This window comes from Pelecanus crispus, chromosome 1 (genome assembly GCF_030463565.1).
Source record: "Pelecanus crispus isolate bPelCri1 chromosome 1, bPelCri1.pri, whole genome shotgun sequence".
Classification (NCBI taxonomy): Eukaryota; Metazoa; Chordata; class Aves; order Pelecaniformes; family Pelecanidae; genus Pelecanus; species Pelecanus crispus.
Genome location: NC_134643.1, coordinates 100,169,291 through 100,188,338, shown reverse-complemented (window position 1 = coordinate 100,188,338; position 19,048 = coordinate 100,169,291). Strand labels below are relative to the sequence as shown.

General features: G+C 37.8%; 1 protein-coding gene across 1 annotated transcript in view; it reads left to right on the top strand.

Annotated features, from left to right (window-relative positions):
* Positions 1 to 928: 928 nt before the first annotated feature.
* ABI3BP (ABI family member 3 binding protein) overlaps positions 929 to 19,048 on the top strand; it is a 171,029-nt gene continuing 152,909 nt past the window's right edge. Inside the window, 1 exon segment of the mRNA XM_075725367.1 lies at positions 929 to 1,007. Coding sequence (XP_075581482.1) covers positions 929 to 1,007 — 79 coding nt within the window.

The following is a 19,048-nucleotide window of genomic DNA, read 5'->3' as shown; positions in this document are numbered from 1 at the left end:
TGAACAGATTTAATCTCTTTTGGGATGTTTTCCAGATACTGAGACTAAATTCTTCCTTATTCAGTTGTAACCTTTCTTCTGCTTCACCCTTTCCTTCCCACATTCTCAATTGTGATTAGGACCAAATTCTGTACTTAGTCAGTAAACATTGATTGAACCAGCTTTTAATGGAATAATGGAATTTCTTTTTCATTTACAGTTCTGTAACTGGTGAGAGGATCTAGCCTGGAAGGATATGCACTGCCTTTTTGCTTTTAGTGTGCACTGTGCCCATTCACTCACCAGGCATATATGAAGGGGGAAAATATCTATGATTTTTAAATTGCCAAAATCAGATACAAGTGAAAAAAAGACATTTATTTTTTTCAAACACAGAGCTTTTGCTTAATAAATGTTTATCATACCTGTTTCTAATGTCATGTCAAATGTAACTAGTATTTATTTTGCCTGCATGAAAGCCACCTCTAGCCCGAATTAATCTTAACCAAAATCTTGAGATTGCAAAAATACTCAGTTCAATGTAGCAAACAGTTTTCTGAGTCCAGCTTTCTTGGATAAAACAGTGAAAATGTCTCTCAGATCAGTTTTCAGTTAATAGAAGTTTTGATATTCTTGGTTTAATTTGCATGAAATTTAAGTGATCAAACGGTAATCTCTTATCCTGAGAGGTGGAAAGACCTTGTAACAAACCCCAGAAGATTATTGTAGGGGGAGCCTGATAACCTTTTTATTTTTTTTTTAATGCTAATTCTCCTTTTCCAGTGGGAGTGAATGATGTCATCCTGTCTCCTCCCACTGTGTAAACTAAGCTTGTGTCAAAGTGTTGCTGCCTCTTGTCACAGAGAGAACAGTTCACTTAAATGCAGCTGCAGTACTTTTGTGTGATACCTGTCAGAATCATTCCCAGTGCGAGTTTGGGTTTGTGACCATGATGTCAAGATTGGTCTTTCTCCTTTTCTGTGGATATATTGCACTAAACCTGGGAAATGCTCAGAAATTGCCAAGAGGCAAGTAGCTATGACAACTTTCTGGGTTTTTGTTTGTTTGTATGTTGTGGGGCTTTTTGTTTTTTAATGCTTGTGTTTTGCCATGGAAATTCTCTTTCAACATGTTAGAAATGATTAAAGATAATGGAAAAGATGAAAGAAGATCAGTCAACAGGGGCAAGGTCCAGGTACAAGAGAGTAACTTTAAAGCTCTTGAATTAAACAAGCTCAAATGTTTTCATGGGATCTTGTGACTCTAGTGAGAAGTACCATGAAACAAAGTAACTGTATCTAATGATTTTATAGTGATTTAGACAGCATTGTGCAGGTTTGTGGGTCAAGATCTTAAAGAAAACGTGACTTAGAAGCACCTTGTGTTGTTGGTGGAAGATTTCAGTTCTGTCTTGAAAGAACTTTTATGCTTTCCCTTTATATCCATCCTTAGCAATTGAATATGAATTGACTATTGTAGGTCAGGTTGCATGCATTTTGAGGGAGAGAAATAGGATTTATTAAAGTTTGCACAAGAAGAAAAAAATCCCCCAAACCTGTGTGAATATTTATTTAACTACTCCTTTCTCCTGGAGTCTGGAAGTACAGTAGATTTGCAAAGCTGGCAGTGATCTCATCTCTTCCTTGCTAATGTGACCCGTGTAACACTGGCATTTTACTAGTATTTTATTACGGGAGGAAGAACAGTCATAGCATAAAATGAAAAGAATATTTCTATATCTAGATCGTAAAACACTTTGTAGTACCTTGGCATTAAAACAGCACTTTCATGACTGTTTCTGTACTGTACATATTGCTCTCACTTTGTAGAAGTGCTTGCCTGAGTCCACTGTGCTTTGTAATGCATTTTACATCTGCAGTCTCCTGCAACCAGTAACTTTCAGAAGGGAAGCTGTGATTTAGTTCCTTATGAGAACATTTATTAAGAAATCAGCACTTTGAGGGCTTCCTAGGAGATTCTGTTTCATAGGTGGGGAACCTAAAAGTATTTTGGGGAGAAGAGGTGATTTTTCACCCCCTGCCCCTCCCAAAAGACTTTTAAAAAAGATTTCTTCCCCCCTGCCCCGTTAATGTCCTTTTGAAAGTGGCTTTCTTTCAAGCTCATCTTCTGGAGCCAACATGGAGTTTTCTGCATACTGCTAATAGTGGGGCAACGTGTAGTCTGTGAGTAACAGATAGATACGCAGTATTTCAAGTCAAGCAGACAGTAAGACCTTAGTTTTATCAAAAAAGCAATCTGTAAGTAAACTATTGTAGCAGTTTTCATAGGGGAGGATTATGTTGAACAGAGAGGAACCTTGTATGTATTGCCTACTTTGAGGGAAGGAACTTTTCTACTGCTTATCTTTTTAAATGGTTTCACTGGACTCTCTGCTCATGACCATAGAATAGTGGCTGTAAATTTATGTTAACTGTGAAAATCAGACAAAGCTACTGATCCACTGCAGTCTGGGATGCATTTTTTCCTGTCCTAAAATAACATTGCAGAAGTGAAGTTCTGTTTGCCAAATGCATAAAGCTGCAGGTGGAAACTTCATTTCTTTTCAATGAAATAGCTTTTTAAAGATTCTTCCATTGCAGTGTCAAAACATCAGTCTAATTCTTCTGTTTGCAGCTGCCTATCAGGTTATTAATTACATGGGACTGCATTGGAAGAACAAGTGTATTGGTACCTAGCTGTTATCTGGAAATGTTCAAAGGATTGTCTTTTTCTACAGCACTCTCTTGTTTGATAGGGAGTACAGAATTTGTCATAAGCAAAAAGTATGTTTGGATGTTAAAGTATTTTTTAAATGAAGATATGTAGTGGTAGTATTCTGTTAAGAGGGCTACTCTGCCCTTCTAAGCAAGCTTAAATTCCAGCAAATTCCTGTGGTCTTCGAGTCACGAACTATATAACTGAGGCTGCAGAGTCACTCCTGTTGCATGGGGTACAGTGGAATCCATTTCATAAGTTGAGGGAGAACAGTCTAGCCAAATGCGCTTTCTGGTGGTGCAGGTACTCCTGTGAACAGGTTATCAGTGTAAATCTTGCCATTCTTACTAACGCTTTGGAATCCTAGTGCTCAAGTCTTCTCTCCAGGAGGTGAAACACACTGATCCCTGGTCTTGTGGACTGGGATTTCCTTTCAGTGACACAAGGTGGAAAGAACATCTTGCCTCCTGCAGCTGCAAAGGAACAGAGCCAGTACACCCTTTGGATGCCAGTGACTTCCAGAGCTATTTAAGAGATTGTGTGCAAATATGCCATTCAGGAGGCTGGAACACCCATGACTCCCTTTTCCCATATATTTTTATACGTTCACTTCCACAAGTGTGTGTTTGACTAGAATGACAAAGAAAATGTTATTGCTGCTCTTAAAAGAGTGTTCTTTATTAACAAATTCTTTAATTATTTTGACTTCAATAATTAAAGCTCTGTTAGAGGAATAATTTGGAAACGCTACCAACATGACTCAAGGATTCAAAGTCAGGGAAATAGCAGTTAAAATTTCCAGTGGAAACTTTGTGCTGCTTCTATGTATCCTGCGTTATAATAGTTTTGCCTGTGTAGAAAATAAGGCTCTACTTATATCTGGTCCTAGTTGTAGTGCCCTAAGTGCAGGTGAACACCCTTTCTCTTGCAGTTCTTTGTCACGTTTACTGTAGCAAATGACAAGTGATGAGGCAGTTATAAGCTGTGTCATAATTCAGACTCTTTCTACATTAAGATTTTATAGACATAAGTAAAGGCAATGTAATTGGAAAGGGAAGGTTGGTGGGTATTGTGTTTTACTGTGGAGGCAATGCCTTTTTTACAATTATGTTTGTGTTTCATGAGTTTCTGTTTGAGACATCAGCTGCTAAGAAAATTCTGTAGTCAGTGCCTATGAAGGCTATGTGAGGGGTCACAGAACAGCAGGGCAGGAGATGATAGTACGATTAGGGAGGGTCTTTTATCAAGTATTTGAGCCACTGTGCCTTCAACTATCTCCAGCTTCTAAAGCTTTCTTTTTCATCAGAAAGAAGAGAGACTTGGGTATTTTCCACTTATTTTTGTCCCTTCCCTTATGCCACTATGCCAGTGCCATCCAACATACGATTCTTCAGTTCAACACTGTTGTACTTGAAATATTTTAATGATGGGTGGAAACAGCTGCAATGCATAGGTGTCAGTTATAACTTGTCATACTTTCTCTAATTGTTATGGTTGTGCGTAACAGAAAGGTTCCATCCTTGAAGAATGTAGCATTGTCTCTCTAGACAGGAATTGAATGCGGACAAAAAGTCTTGTCTTTAGAGGAGTTGGTAAGCAGAGCATCCTGAATCTGAGAGGGAGATGAAAAAGCAAAGCCACAGAACCAAGAATAAACAAGTTACAGGACATAATCCACAAGATTGTACTGCCTTGTAAACTGTGTTTCACAGGCATCTTTCCAGCTGGACCTGATACAAATGTTCTTGAAGGCAACAGTTGTGGAACAAGTTCTTAGTGTTTGGTAAAACAGCATTTCATGTTTTTGATTTTGCCAGTTGACTTTCCAGTTATAACACAGTTGTGCATAGAAATGCACTTTTTCACTATAATCTGTGTTTCTGATAGCTTTTGTGTATCTTCATGTTCTGTTTTTCTTTGTTAGAGCTGAAAAGGATTTGGCATTGATCCATTCTTATAAACTTACAGTTTTACGAAGTTTTTAAAAAGAAGAGTCTGAATGTTTTTCTGTTTTGGTTTTGGGTTTTTTTCCCCCATGTTTCTGACCTGTGTGGCTTTCCGATTACTTGAATTATCCATCAGGTAGATTGGAATTCAGGCCCATGCTTGTTCTCCTTTCCAGGATTCAGGCCTGTCCTGTTCTGCTTTCCAGGAAGCGCTCAGGAAACTTTAATTCACCTTCCTCTTGGTTGCTGCCTTCTTAGGGAAAAAGAGTACAGACTTGACATTCCTTATGGGATCATGTGAAAGAGCCTGATTTACAGACTCATGTAGGGAAAACCAGATCTAAAACTTTCTTGTTTCTACAGTTGTCAACTGTGGGGTAAATGGGAAAAATAATAGTTTTACTCTGAGTTTTGTTTGTTCGATAAGTATACAGGAACGTTAGAAAATACTGTAGATAACTACTATCTAAGATTTGTATTTGTGGTAATTATAACTGACAACCCTTTGAGAGTGAACGCTGTATTTACAATATACTTCCAAACTTATCGTTGACATTTGTGAAAGGAATGGGCTAGTTTTATTCATAGCTAAATTTGCTGGCTATGCTACGTTATGTAATACGTCTTCCTAACCAGAGGTTAAACTCTGCATGTGTTTTCACTTACTGGTGTCAAGCAGTTAAAACAATGTTGAGTTATTTCAATGTACCACAGTCACTATATTGCAACAGCCAAACCTTAATCTTTCAACTTTTGTGCTCTCCCCCCCTCCCCGCCCCTGCCGCGCCCCTTTGGTAGCTGTGAGATAGCAGGACTGAAATTGTAAGACAGGGAAAAGTCTCCTGAAAATTGGTTTTTTGAACACGTAATGAAGCTGGCATATCAAAATATCAGAAAAGGAGTGAAATGACATGTGGTTTATATGTTCATTTCTCCATGGTCTACAAAACATCTTTCTGGGAACTATTTTTCAAAATACACAATGCATTAACCTTTAAAAAACATATTTTAATGAAGGAGGGCCGGTATGGACTAAACTATTGAACTTCATTTTTTTAGTGTCTGAAAAGAGAAGTGCAAAATTAATTTGATTTGTATGAAATACTTCTCTTATATTTAATGGCACATAAATGACAATAAAGTCCTATGAAAAATTTCAAAGGGATCCTTTATCTGGTATAATTGAGTGGCTAGGGTTTTCAGTCAGTAGATATGTCATGGCAAATTTGGCTTGTTCTTTGCTGAAAATGAAAACAACCCATAAGAATGTTGCCATTATAGCAGCTCATTTAATCTAAGTTATCTTATCATGCAGACAGTTGTGTCCTAGGATTGCACAAAAAAGTATCAAAACCCAGTACTGAGCGTCAGGCTTCTGAGTTCAAAGATAATCTGTAATACCAGAATTCCATTTTTATACTGGCACAGGCAGTGGTGTGACAGTGTGATGATACATATGGGTGGATTCTGCCAGGATTAAATTCCATAGCATATGAATGCATCTAAAATGATCTCACTGCTGGGTAATCTGTATAACCTTCTACCTCTTCATTTTAATATGTTCCCAAGTATCTCTTTCTGAATATTATTTTTCAGTCCTCCTCCATATAATCTTTTGTATCTAGCCATTCCAGCAGAACAAGCTACATAACTTGAGGGGAGAGCTATAGGCTAAATGGTTGGACTTGATCTTAAAGGTCTTTTCCAACCTGAATGATTCTATCATTCTAGTCTATGATTCCAAATCCTGCTGCTGCTCTTTGGCCAGACCTACTGTATATGGATAGTATAGTCTGTATATCTATTGACTGGTGGTACTGTGAAAGGGCAATGGGTCTGAGGCTTCTTTGGAGTGTTTGGACTTACCAGGTGTGTACTACACATTGCATGTGCAAACAGAAAGCTCTGTCTGCTCCAGGGGAAAAAATGGCTAGCAGTGACCTGCCATAGTGAGAACTAGTCATACAGCTGCTAGGGGATTTCTTTTCCTTGGGGAAATTCAAGTGCAGACTTGAAATTGTTAGTAAGCACGATAAATTTGTTGCTGTAGTGTGTTTTTGACCACTGCCTTTTGCACGAGATGGTCGGAGACTTGCTCACTGACGTGGATTGTGCAGCAATGTCACATTAAATCTTGGTGTGAAGAGAGGCAGGTATTAGTGTTCCGGAAAGGCAGTGGCCTAAAATAGGTGCCATTAGCAAAACAGCCCGGTTTGTAGTTTGCTCCCAAGTGGACGAGGGCAGTCAGAAGCAGGCTAGATGGCAGCCAAGCTTGCCTGACAGGCCTTAATTCAAGTGCCCTTACTTAGAAACTGGGTTTTCTACAATACAGGCCAACACGTATATAATAGACATTTGCTTTATGAAATATATATTTATTTTGCTGTGAGGATAGTGTTCATGAAAATGACTACTGGCAGCATGATGAATCAACCTTTTGTGTGGGCAAGGCCTGGGCCAATTTTCTGAGCACAGCTGTCCCTCAAAACATACCAATCATATGCCATTATACTCTGGCTAAATCAACCCTAAGCCTCCCCACTTGAGCGGACCAGAGTGTGTCATGTCAAGGTGAAGAAAAAACAGGTAAAATTCACCAAGTGAATTTCTACTGTTGATGAAGTTGTGATTGTAATTATGGTCACCAGAATTACATGTTTTTGCACTCACTGCATAACCAAAGTGATGTCATCAGAACATGCAAATATTCAGGCAAGGTTACATAAGGGTGGTCACATTATGAACATCAACCTGGAGTCTTCATCACTTCAGAGTTGCTGAATAAAATGCTGGTCAAGGGTTGAGGCACTAGCTACTGGAGATAGTAGAACTAGAGGCAAGGAAGTAGGGAATGTTTTTCTTACTGGAAGAAAGCTAGTCTTCTCCCAGTCTGGAGGGGAACATTTGCTGCACTTGTTCAGAGGTTGGTAGACAAAATCTAACGTCTGTTTTGTAACATACTTCAGAGTTGTTGCTGAGATCCATCACTGTGTAATGATTTAATACTATTTAGAGTGTTTACTGGAAGAAAAATAAATGAGGCAAGTGAATCCACAATTTTTTTTTAGGCTAATTGTAGCCATGGTTTTCAAATAAATCCTGTTTACCTTGAACAAATGTGTCAAGGCAGCAGGGCTCCATGTGAATAAATCCACTTCAATAAAACCCAACATAATGAATTACCTAAACCTCTGTGTGTGATTTGATTTTTATTTATTTTTTGTGTGTGTGCACAGTGTGCTAACACTAGAGTGTTACTGTCTGTACCTAATAAGGGATTGTAATTCAGTGCTATCATTCAAGCCAGAGAGTCAATGGCAAAATGTATTCTCAAAGTGTGAGGGAATTTATTTTGTAGGGTTATTTCTGCATTTTTGTATAGTTCTAAGTTTTTGTATTATTCTTGAAATCTGCTCAGGAAAAGCATGATTCAATAAGGCAGTAAGAGATTGTAATATTCTTTCCTATCACTGGCAGTTGTGGCATTAGTTTATGAATCTATAAATGGCCACAGAGTGCTTGATATGGGTTTACATAATTAATACTTCAGGAACCTGGCCAATTTTGAGGACTGGCAGTGTATGTGGGATAACATTATTTTTGAACTTGCATAAGGAAGAATCTTTTCTCCTTTTGTCAGCTTCTTGCTTCTGCTTTATATTAATTATCCACTTTAATTTTTCTTTCTATGATGTAAAAGTCTGGAGTCATTTTAAAGCACATAAAATTGTGGTTGGTTCAAAGATACAAATATGTAAACTTGAAATGTCCCAGAACGTTGTTTTCTGACTTTGAAGTGAAAAAATTTTCTGGCAGTTTTGATTCCCTCGTTACCACAGTTCACGCCTATACATGAACAAGAAAAATGCACAGTGAGAAAAATGCAAGACTTCAGACTTTATCACTTTTCTTTTTAAATCTCAGTATGTCTGTACAACATGCACAAGCATATGCTGAAAATAAAGGAATGGGCACAATAGTCTGAAAGTTGGTAAGAAATTGAGCTTTGGGATACAAATAATAGGAAGAAAACTGTATTGTCTGACCTGGAAATTTTGGCAGAGTTCCATTATCTCTGGCTAACTCAAACACTGAAGTGGTTGGATTAAATGGTGGGGCACAGTTTTTATTTATAGCACAGTGTACGCTGAAACATAGCTTGTTACACTGTTAGGGAAATGGCTGCGGTCAGGTTTGAGAACCGCGAATTCTCTTAGTTTGATGAAGAGCTGTCTCAGGTAAAAGTGAGGGGGTTGCATGTTCAGCTTGAATCAATAGGTTTCCTTCCTTTGTCATAAAGCTTATAAACAGCTATTTACTGTTGTGAACACAACTATGAAATTGCTCCACACTGGTAGCCTGTAATTTGCTCCCTTACTGATGAGAACCAGCTTTTAGCTATGCTATGACAAGCATAAATACTGCATCTCTTCAGCATTTCTTCCTGCTTTTTGTTTTAATTATGAGGAAGGCAAAATCTGGCAATTCTAATAAAAATATCTCCCTGCTCATGTCGATTATTCAGTGCTCCTCCGTAGGTGATAAATCTGCTGTGACTCAATTGGTAATGGTGTAGTAGTTCATGTATGTTGTCTGTTTATCAAGTCAAGTATGTATAAACATAATATATATATTTTTTTTAAAGGATTGAAACACTAATTATGCAAACTTTCTGAGCTAAAGAACTTGTTTTGAATTTTGGACAGATTTTGTGATTTTTTGCTCCAATGGAAGATTTATACTTAGACTAAACTTGCACACAAGTAAACAAGTCATGAGGGTGGTTTCACACAGACTCTCTAGCACACAGAGGCATGCACGCAACAAAATCGTTGTGGGATCTAGTTCATTCTTAGTAAATACTTTGCATCAAAAATTATTTGTTTTAGTCTTCCAGGCTTTTATGAATCCCCCTGTACTCTCCCAGTTTTAGTAACATGGTCAAATAGGAGTTGATAAAAGCATTAGTAAGTTGTTAATGGGCAGTAACATATTCTTAGAAAGCAAAGTTTCTCAATAATGTAACAGATGTTTATTGTGTTCCCTTTCCACTTGGAAATACTTACAGAAATTAGCAATGGACATCATATGGTATTAGTATATTTATTTGAAGGGAATGTAAGGTTGTTCATAGTATTAAGGCTGAAGAAAAATTACAGGTGCTCCACCACACAAAGGAAATGGATACTCTTTATTTATGCCCTATTTCAGTGTACAAATCTCAGGCATTGCGAATATCTTTTTTTCCATGACCTGGCTTTTCTAGGTTTTTTTGTTTCCATTAATTTGCTTTTGTAGTGTTAAAACATTTGTCAGTTGTCAAACAAAACTGGCATGGGAAAGACCATCTCATTTTAAAACTCTGTGAAGTCATGAAGCGATATTTATGTACTTAATATACTCTTAAATTAGAGAACATTCCTTGGGAATTAATGTCATCTACTGCACACTGGGTTACAAGATCAGTGATGAGAGAGACATAACTTTCTACATACCGTAAATTCTCCATGAACAATTGGATGCATGCCTGACTGAAGTACAAGTAAAAATGCAAAGTCAGTCATACACAGATTGCCTAGCTGATGGGTCTGTGCATAGGTGTACATGCCCTTATCCTGCCTCAAAATTACCATAAGCCTTCCTTTTGCATAGTTGATATTGTTTTCTTTATTGGCATTTTTCTTCTTCTTTCAATAAAACATTGGATGAAGAATTAAAAAAAAAAAAAGTAAATATGGATTGTCATGACTTAATCCCAGCCAGCAACTAAGCACCACACAGCCGCTCGCTCATTCCTCCCCAGTGGGATTGGGGAGAGAACTGAAAGGCAAAAAGTGAGAAAATTCATAGGTGGATATAAAGACAGTTTAATAGGTAAAGCAAAAGCCACGCATGCAAGCAAAGCAAAGCAAGGAATTTATTCACTTCTTCCCATCGGCAGGCAGGTGTTCAGCCATCTCCAGGAAAGCAGAACTCCATAACGTGTGACGGTGACTTGGGAAGACAAAACACCAGAACTCTGATTGGGTCCCCCTTTCCTTCTTCTTCCTCCAGCTTTATATGCTGAGTATGACGTCATATGGTATGGAATATCCCTTTGGTCAGTTGAGGTCTGCTTTCCTGTCTGTGTCCCCTCCCGACTTCTTGTGCACCCCCAGCCTGCTCGCTGGTGGGGTGGGGTGAGGAGCAGAAAAGGCCTTGACTCTGTGTAAGCACTGCTCAGCAGTAACCAGAACATCCCTGTGTTATCAACACTGTTTTCAGCACAAATCCAAAACATAGCCCCATACTAGCTACTATGAAGAAAATTAACTCTATCCCAGCCAAAACCAGCACATGGACATGGGTTAGAAATAGAGATTATTCCCTGCTGCTTTCTTTCGTCTCTCTAGATAAAAGGCAATGTGGTGAAAATGGAGCAGGTGATGTAATGAATACAGAATTTGGAAATACAGTCAGAAAACAGAAACTCTATGTTGTCTGCCACATCCTGCGTAGGAAGGGAAACAGGTGGGAGAACAGACGAAACACTTTGTTAGTAGCAAAAATAAGTATTTGTGACTTGTCTTAGTACTCCCTTAATCATACCCATAGCTTTTGTTTTACATGTTTTATACTTACTATAAATACATTTGTTTTCCATTTTTTTCCTCTAATCCATTGATTTAGAAGAATTTACTTTGTATTTCAGTTTTAAGATGAGTTAACAACGCCTCTGCTTCACAAGGTTTTCATAGTGCTGAAAAAAAGAATTTCTGCCAAATTTTGGAATTCGATATTACTTCCTGAAATCATCAAGTATTTATCTTATTAGTGGCTTCACAGTCTTTAATTAAATACTTACTGGAAGTCCGTTGCTTCTTTCTTCAGACATTGGCTTGAACTGTAGAAGATTTCCTTTGATCTCTGCAAACTCAGAATGTGGAACAATACAGAAGAAGATAAAAAGGGTCATCTGTGATTTTTCTTAATCTGTTACCTTTTTTTTTTTTTTTTTTTTAAATAAGAAGCCAGGTCATCAGTCTTGAGATCCATCTCATCTAATGGTGCAAGATGAGATACATTTTCCAGCTGGAAAAACTATATGCAGTTGGAATCAGCCCTTATAGGAGTCGGCTGTATCCAGTTAGTGTCATAGACATGTGTGAGAATGTTCAGTTTGGAGACTAAGAACATAAGTGAAACCACTTTATTTGACTGCTCTGTTGGAAACACTGAGCAATTTTTTTTTTTTTTCTTTTGGTTTGTGTGTATAGCTTTCTAAACTGAAAGGGAATAACTGGTTAAAAGCTTTGCTGATAGACTTGAATGCATTGACAAGACCAAACTGGAGTTCTCAAAGCATAACAGCATTTCATATTTGATTACTGGTTTTCTTAGCTGATGCAAGTTTGCTTATTCCTTCTGAGTTTAGCGTGTGATATATAGCAACACCTAAGAATTCTTATGTATGCTTCAGATATTTAATCGCTTTATCAGCTGTCTACCTCTGAAGCTGTCTGCCTCTGAAAAGTGGGGAACTTAGTCCAAAGTTAAAACACAGAATATTGCAAGCACCATTGCCGAGTGCACATCCAAAGCTATTAATCCTTGCACTATTTGAAGTCCTGTATGTCTTGGATGTTAGAAGAAGATTTTGAGCAGAGAACTCACTTTGTGTGATCATATGATGGTTGCAATGTTGGAAGTGAAAAGCCATCGTGACTTCAGAGAAGGGATGATCCCATTCGATTTTCATCTTTTGATGCATATTGTTTTAAAGATGACTGTTTCAACTATACACAGGATAATGGGGGATTTATAAATAGAAATTAAATCCCATTAGACAGTAGTAATGTACTAAGTACATTCTTACAAGCTTGCATACATATAAGAATTGTTAAATGTCCTGCGCTGTCATGGGCACAGTCCCTACATAGGCAATCTCAATGTGATGGTCAGATTGTACTTTTCTGTTGCTAGATGTTTCTCCTAGAAGTAGATTGTTACACTACCTTCTGATGAAATACTTGTTTCTGTTCGAGGATATCTTATTTTTAGATACCTTTTATTTGATGTTTTGAGAACTTGTGAACTAAACTACAGACTGGACTGTCATTCTCACGAGATGGGCATGGGTGTGTTTACTTAAATATTAAATCTTGACAGAGGAACAAACCATTCAAGCTCACTGATGCATCAGGAGTGCAGCCATGTCTGTCTCACTAATTGCACTGACATTCTGTAAAGGTGATTTAGGAAGGTAGCTTGATGGGTACCTATTTCTGAATGGGTGTCTCAATCTAGTTTGTCTCCCTTCAATTTGAAAGCAGATTATTATGTACAACTCATCTTCTTTTATTTGCCCAACCCAAGTTCTTTCCCAAGTGTACACAAATAACAAAACCTCCTCCCTCACTGAAATGAATTTAGGAATTACTGTGGATATTGCTCAAGAACCAGAAAGACTATCAATGGGGACTTTGGACTTTTAACCACTGACTGCTGTTCTTTGAGCCCAGTTTTCCATCTACCTTGTAATCTACCCATCCACTCTTCATTTCTCCAGTTTGGCTGGAAGGATACCTGTGGAGAGTGTGTCAAAGTCAAAGTAAATGACATTCACCACTTTCCCCTTGTATGCAAAGCCAGTAATAGCGTTACAGAATGCAGCAGGGTTGCTCAGACACAGTCTGGCCTTGGTAAATTTGTGCTTACTGCTTGAAATCACCTTGTTCATCGTGTGCATAGGTGTGACCATCTGTTCCTGGTGATCAAGGTTAGCCTGAACAGATTGTAGTTTCCTGGATGCTCTTTCTTGCTCTTACTCAAGCAATTGCACTGAGATATTTTTCTGTTCTCACATGACAAATTAATCTTGCCTCTCCCTGGCAGTTCTCTTATGCTTATCTGTATACGGAAGAGATCATGCTTTATTAGATTTTCAATATCTACATGTTAGAGATAGGAAGTAAGATATTAGAATTCAAGCATAGCATTGAGGAGGGCACCCCTTTGTGAGGCTTTTATGGTGCACACTTGAAGGTGCAGGAGCAAAACTGGTAGCCTTCAAGTAGAAGAAGAAACACAGGGCTGAAATGGACTTCCTGAAATCATTTTAACCTCCCTGTGCTTATTCCTGAGGCAGTTTGTTCCAGAGCTTCACCACCTTTATAAGTTTTCCCGTTACCTTCCTTGCAACAGTTCATGTCATTTCTGCTCTTCACAGATATGGAACAGAACTTATTCATACTGCTTTCCCTCAGGACTTTGTTTGTTTGTTTGTTTTATATATTTGGATACTGTCTTCATATCTATCTATGTACTTTTCCTCTAAGCTGGATGACTCCTATTTATTCAGGCTTTTTTCGTGGGTAACATTCTGTACTGCTAATCACTGACTTTGCTTTTTTTCCTGGATTTTATCAAGTCAGACTACTTTGTAGCGCTCTATGCACTGGCTTATTAGTGATAAGAGATCTTTTTAGAAGTGAGGACTAGTGCGTAAAAGGACCAGGTGCCAACTCTTCAGATTTATGACAGAGAAGGCAACAATCTTGAAACATACCTAGATATGTTGGTGATTCTGAAACTCGTAGATTAGTTTACAACTTAAGAGTTGGAAGTACATGCTGGTTTCAAATTTACTCTTTTAGTATAGCTTGCAAACACTGCTAGCTGTCTGAATACTCCTATCTTTAAGCAGTTTAGTCCTTAAAAAATAACCATGTGCTGAACCAGAGAAGGAGGTAAAACAAAATTATCTGTGAAGACATCTAAGCCAATGTTACAGAATACTGAGCTAAAGACTTGCTCTTTCAACTGCTTGGAGTATAGCAAGTAAGATAATACTTATCACAGAACGAGGATTTTAGTATATGACTACCTATGTTGTTCTATGGTTATAGAAAAACATGCAAATATCAATTTAATACTGCTGGAGGTTTTTTTAACATTAATTCAAAGCTGCCTTATTCTAACACAGTAGAAATGATACTTTCTTACTCTTAGTTGTATCATATTCTTCTTTTAAATCTGATTCCTATTCTCCTAAAGTATTTAAAAAAAAACCCAGATGAATAGTCACAGAGCAAATCAATCCAAAAGGTATGTACTGAAAAAACCAAAATTATGTATTCTGATGTAATACATAGTGATCACATGTAAGGAACAGATTTCCAAATGACTACTACAATGTGAGAACCTCACTGCAATCTGGGTACACATCAATCCGTGTAGCAGATTATCTGTGCATTTGGTAATGAATGATAACGTCGTGGATTGTAAAGTATAGTATCTTCACTGTTTTCTCAGAAGCAAATGCAGTTGTAGTTCCAGATACTGTTTGTCATTATGCCTTTGATTTTTGATTCTTCAAAAATGCATTGGTATTTGTAGATGAGGAGTGGATTAAAGGAGTGGTGATGCTGAACACTGCCTGCTCTTGAACAGGTAATGGCAGTGGTAATCCTAAGCACTGCCTGCCAATGAACATGTTTTTCAGGAACATGTTGCATTAAGGTCCACAGTCTTTCATACTGATCACTTCAATCTATTTATAATTTGTGGGCAGAGCCAGACCAACAGCATCTGAATTCCTCACCTGCTTAAGTTCTTAGTATCTTGTTGAGCTTTCCCTATTGAGGAGCTGTTGTTAAAGAAAGTTAATGTTTTTATTCAGCTGATCAGTTCTAAAATACGGCTACCTTATATGTGGCCATGTCCAAAGACCACATTTCCCTTTTGGTGTTTGCATTAGCTGGTGCTGTTTGAAGGCTTAAAAGGGAGTTAGACCTAGAAAACTTGGGAGACTCTTCTTGCTCCCCACAGTCTTCTACATGCCTTTATTGAATATCTTTATGCAGAATCTGTCAGGTTCTTTGGCCAAGATACAGTTTTCTTCATAGCCCAGCCTGGGTGGAGTTGCCTTGGACCTATTTCCTTGGACAGGAGAAGGAGCCAGGATTGGAAAGACCAGCTCTTCTGGGCAAGATGCAGTCACTGTCTCATCAGTTCTGTCCAGGTGGAGTTGCATCAGCCCAGAAAAAGACATGCCAGTCCAGTCTGGAAAAAACAACAACAAACAACTAGCTCTGAGAGTATAGCCAGGGGAACAATGCCCTGGAGATCATAATTGCATCAGATCCAAATCAAGCTTTATCCTAGTGCAAATAAGTGATCCATAATCTAAATGGAAATAAGTGTTTGAGGTTTTTTTATTAACAAGGACTATTTTCATGGACAAATAATATTTGTGATTTGTGTGCTGTTGATTTTGAAAAGTAGTATCTATCAAAAATGGTTCAACTTGAAGGAGTTCCAGGAGGCATTATGCATTGTAAGTAATGGATAGGCTTTGTTCTGTCCCTATCCTTCAAAAATGTTGAATTGCTTGATGTTGAATTTTATGTAAATTAAATTTTTAGCACATGTATTTGACCTTTAAACACAACTAAGTTTACTGACTAGTCAAAGAAAGGAGTGGAATTTTCTAAGATTTAAAAGAAAAATTGAACCATATTTTATTACAGGAGTCAGGGACAGGTGGTTCACACTCTGTCCAAAGAAGTTTTCAGAAGTTTAACTCCTGTTCCTTTTTCCATCAGAGCTGCAGACTTGGTTGTTCTTAAACAACGGTTTTCTTGCTTGTTTTCAATTTTGTTTCCCATTTTAACAAATAATGGAAAATAAGCTGCAGAATGAAAGCTGGAAATGGGGGTTGGACCACTGAAGTGGGATCCTGAGTTTAAATCCAGGCTTTTCTCAGCTTTGTACCTTAAAAATAAGGATAGTTATTGTAGTTAGTACAATAACAAATAATTTTAAACCAACATGTGCAAGGAGCCTTGTGAGGGAGATAGTGAAAAGGACGGAAATGGAACTTCAAAGAAGTGCTTGAATGACCTGAAAACAGGTGAGAGAGATGGCAGCATACCAGTAATAAATTCTTTTTTGTACATTGCTTTATGTAGATACACAGAAGCTGGAATTGTTGATAACTACATCTTTACCTCTGCATTGTCCTTCCTGGTCCTAAAGTAGTAGTGAGCTACAGCTTATTAACTCAGTTCTGAACTGTAGTGATCACTAGAGAGGAACTGGCAAAGGAAGTTTTAAAAACTGTATAGTTTTGTAATATAAATGCTCTAACAACTTTCTCTGAGAAGTATCTATTTCTTTTATATCTGTTAAATACAGAGCGTATTTCAGATTAGCATTAGTAAAACTAAATATGCATTGTAACTGAAGGAAGAGGACTCTGTAATCCTGAAAGACTGCTGTGAGAAAGGGTACTGGAAGGGATGAGGCTGACCCTGGATCCTCACAGTACATCTCTTCCTATGGAGGTCTTGAGTCAGTTACTGCCTTCAGCCGAACACAAGTACTGAGGGTTTTTCCTACTGGATATTTCAAATATCTGTACTCCTTTTGTGGTGAATTTCTGTTACAAATGAAATTTCCAGAATCGCCGCATGATATGAAAGAAGTATGGAGGGGAATTATAATTTGTGCTACCTTATTTGCTGTGTGCAGTCTGTTAAGAATGTTGATATGTCTAAAAAAAGTTGGCATCTTTCAAATAAGAGTATTTTAAAGGCATAGACAAGAAGGAATTTATTTAAAAATCTCTTTAAAGCATCTTTATTCTGAGTTGGGCAAGTAGTGAAGTTGGAATTCCAACAGATTATTGTTCTAGCACAAGAAAACTGATGGCAGAATGTCCACCTGACAACTCCAGGTTGTTAAATGCAACTTCTGAAAACAAGTAAATGGACCAAGTGTTCGTGTTGTGGTTGTACTGGCTGAAAAGATTTCTTTCAGCATCAAGAGAAGATAGTAAATACAGTATGGAGGGTTACATGAAAATAACATTGGGGGGGGGGGGGGGTGGGCTTGAAGTTAGCTTGTTACAGCTTGTTCTAGTTTATTTCCCTTAATTGAAATGCTGTATTTCCTGTTGGCTGACAAAAGGTGGCTTCCTCTTTAACACATAGATCATCCTCAGAGGCATCCAACTCTTCTACTAGACATCAGAAGTTAGATGGAATTTAGATTGTCTGGATCTTTCTTTCGTGATGTCTTTTCTTCTCTTTTAAATTACTGCAAGTCATAAGGCAGGCTGTGCTTACCATGCTATCCCATCTACTCTCTCTGTTACAATGGGAGTCAAAAAGAGGTGCTAACTTCAAAACTTAATAAGGCAGAATAAATTACCAGTTTCTGGTTATTGATAAAGTAATAAGCCTTGACAATAAGGCTTAAAATAACAAGCTTTATTGATCCTATCTATCAAGAGCCTTAGCAAAAATAAGAAAAATCTACCATTTCTATATTAAACAGTGTCATTGTAAGTGAAAAAAGTAACATTTCAAAATGAAATGATTACTTCTGCTCCTCAGTTGCTTCCCTGAACAAACAGAATGGCTTTGAAATGAACAGAATTGATAGCCTGGAGGCAGAGAAACTCAGGTTAAGGAGAGTGTTAGGACTTAAACAGGAATTGTACTGCTGCAACTTTTCTGATTGCTCATCCCTAAAAATGTGCCAGTGGATCTTAGTGTAATAAATGTTGGTCCATAGGTAAGAATAACATTGCTTTTGTTCATCTTTTTTGGAAGCTGCTTGAGCAAAGAGATCCTGTGAATCTAAGGTGAAAGCTTATGAGTTAGGCTACTTTTGTAGATAGACGTGCATGTATGTGTTTTGCAAAGTTAGCTGCTGCATGTTGACAGCCTATTTTTCTGAAGTAATGTTAGACTTGTGTACAGAGTGTAGGCATACTAATATTTTGAGAAAAATATTGGGGAACTTCAGTTGCGAAGGACAAAACTACGTGCAATGCTTTTAGCTTCCCCTCTCTTAAAAAGGTATTCTTTGTTGCCCTTTTTAATGGTATGGTCTATAGGGCACCTATTTTCATCATTCAGAGTATTTATTAATGTGGATTTTGTAGCTAGGAGCATTGGTGTTTTATGTGATCTATGATGGGAAAGATGGTCTAATATTGTCCACAGCTACCTGACCAAAGGATACAAAGAAGACAGACAGATTTTCTGCAGTAGTGCACAGCAATATGACAAGAGGTGCTGGGCACAAGTTGGAACATGGGAAATTCCAGTTAGATATTAGGACCTTTTTTTTTTAAACCACAAGGATGATAAATACTGGAACAGGTTACCCAGAGGTGTTAGGAATCTATGTCCGTAGAGGTGTTCAAGACTCATCTGGACGTGACCCTGAGCAACCTGATCTGATTAGGTCTCTTTTGAGCAAGGGATTGGAGTCGATGACTTACAGAAGTCCCTTCCATCCTAAATTATTCAGTGATTCTATGGCTGTGGCTGTCTTAGAAGTGTGTCTTGTTTGTTCTACTGCATAGAAACAGAACTATTTTTAAATGTTTCCCATTTTAAGCTATACTTGGTTTT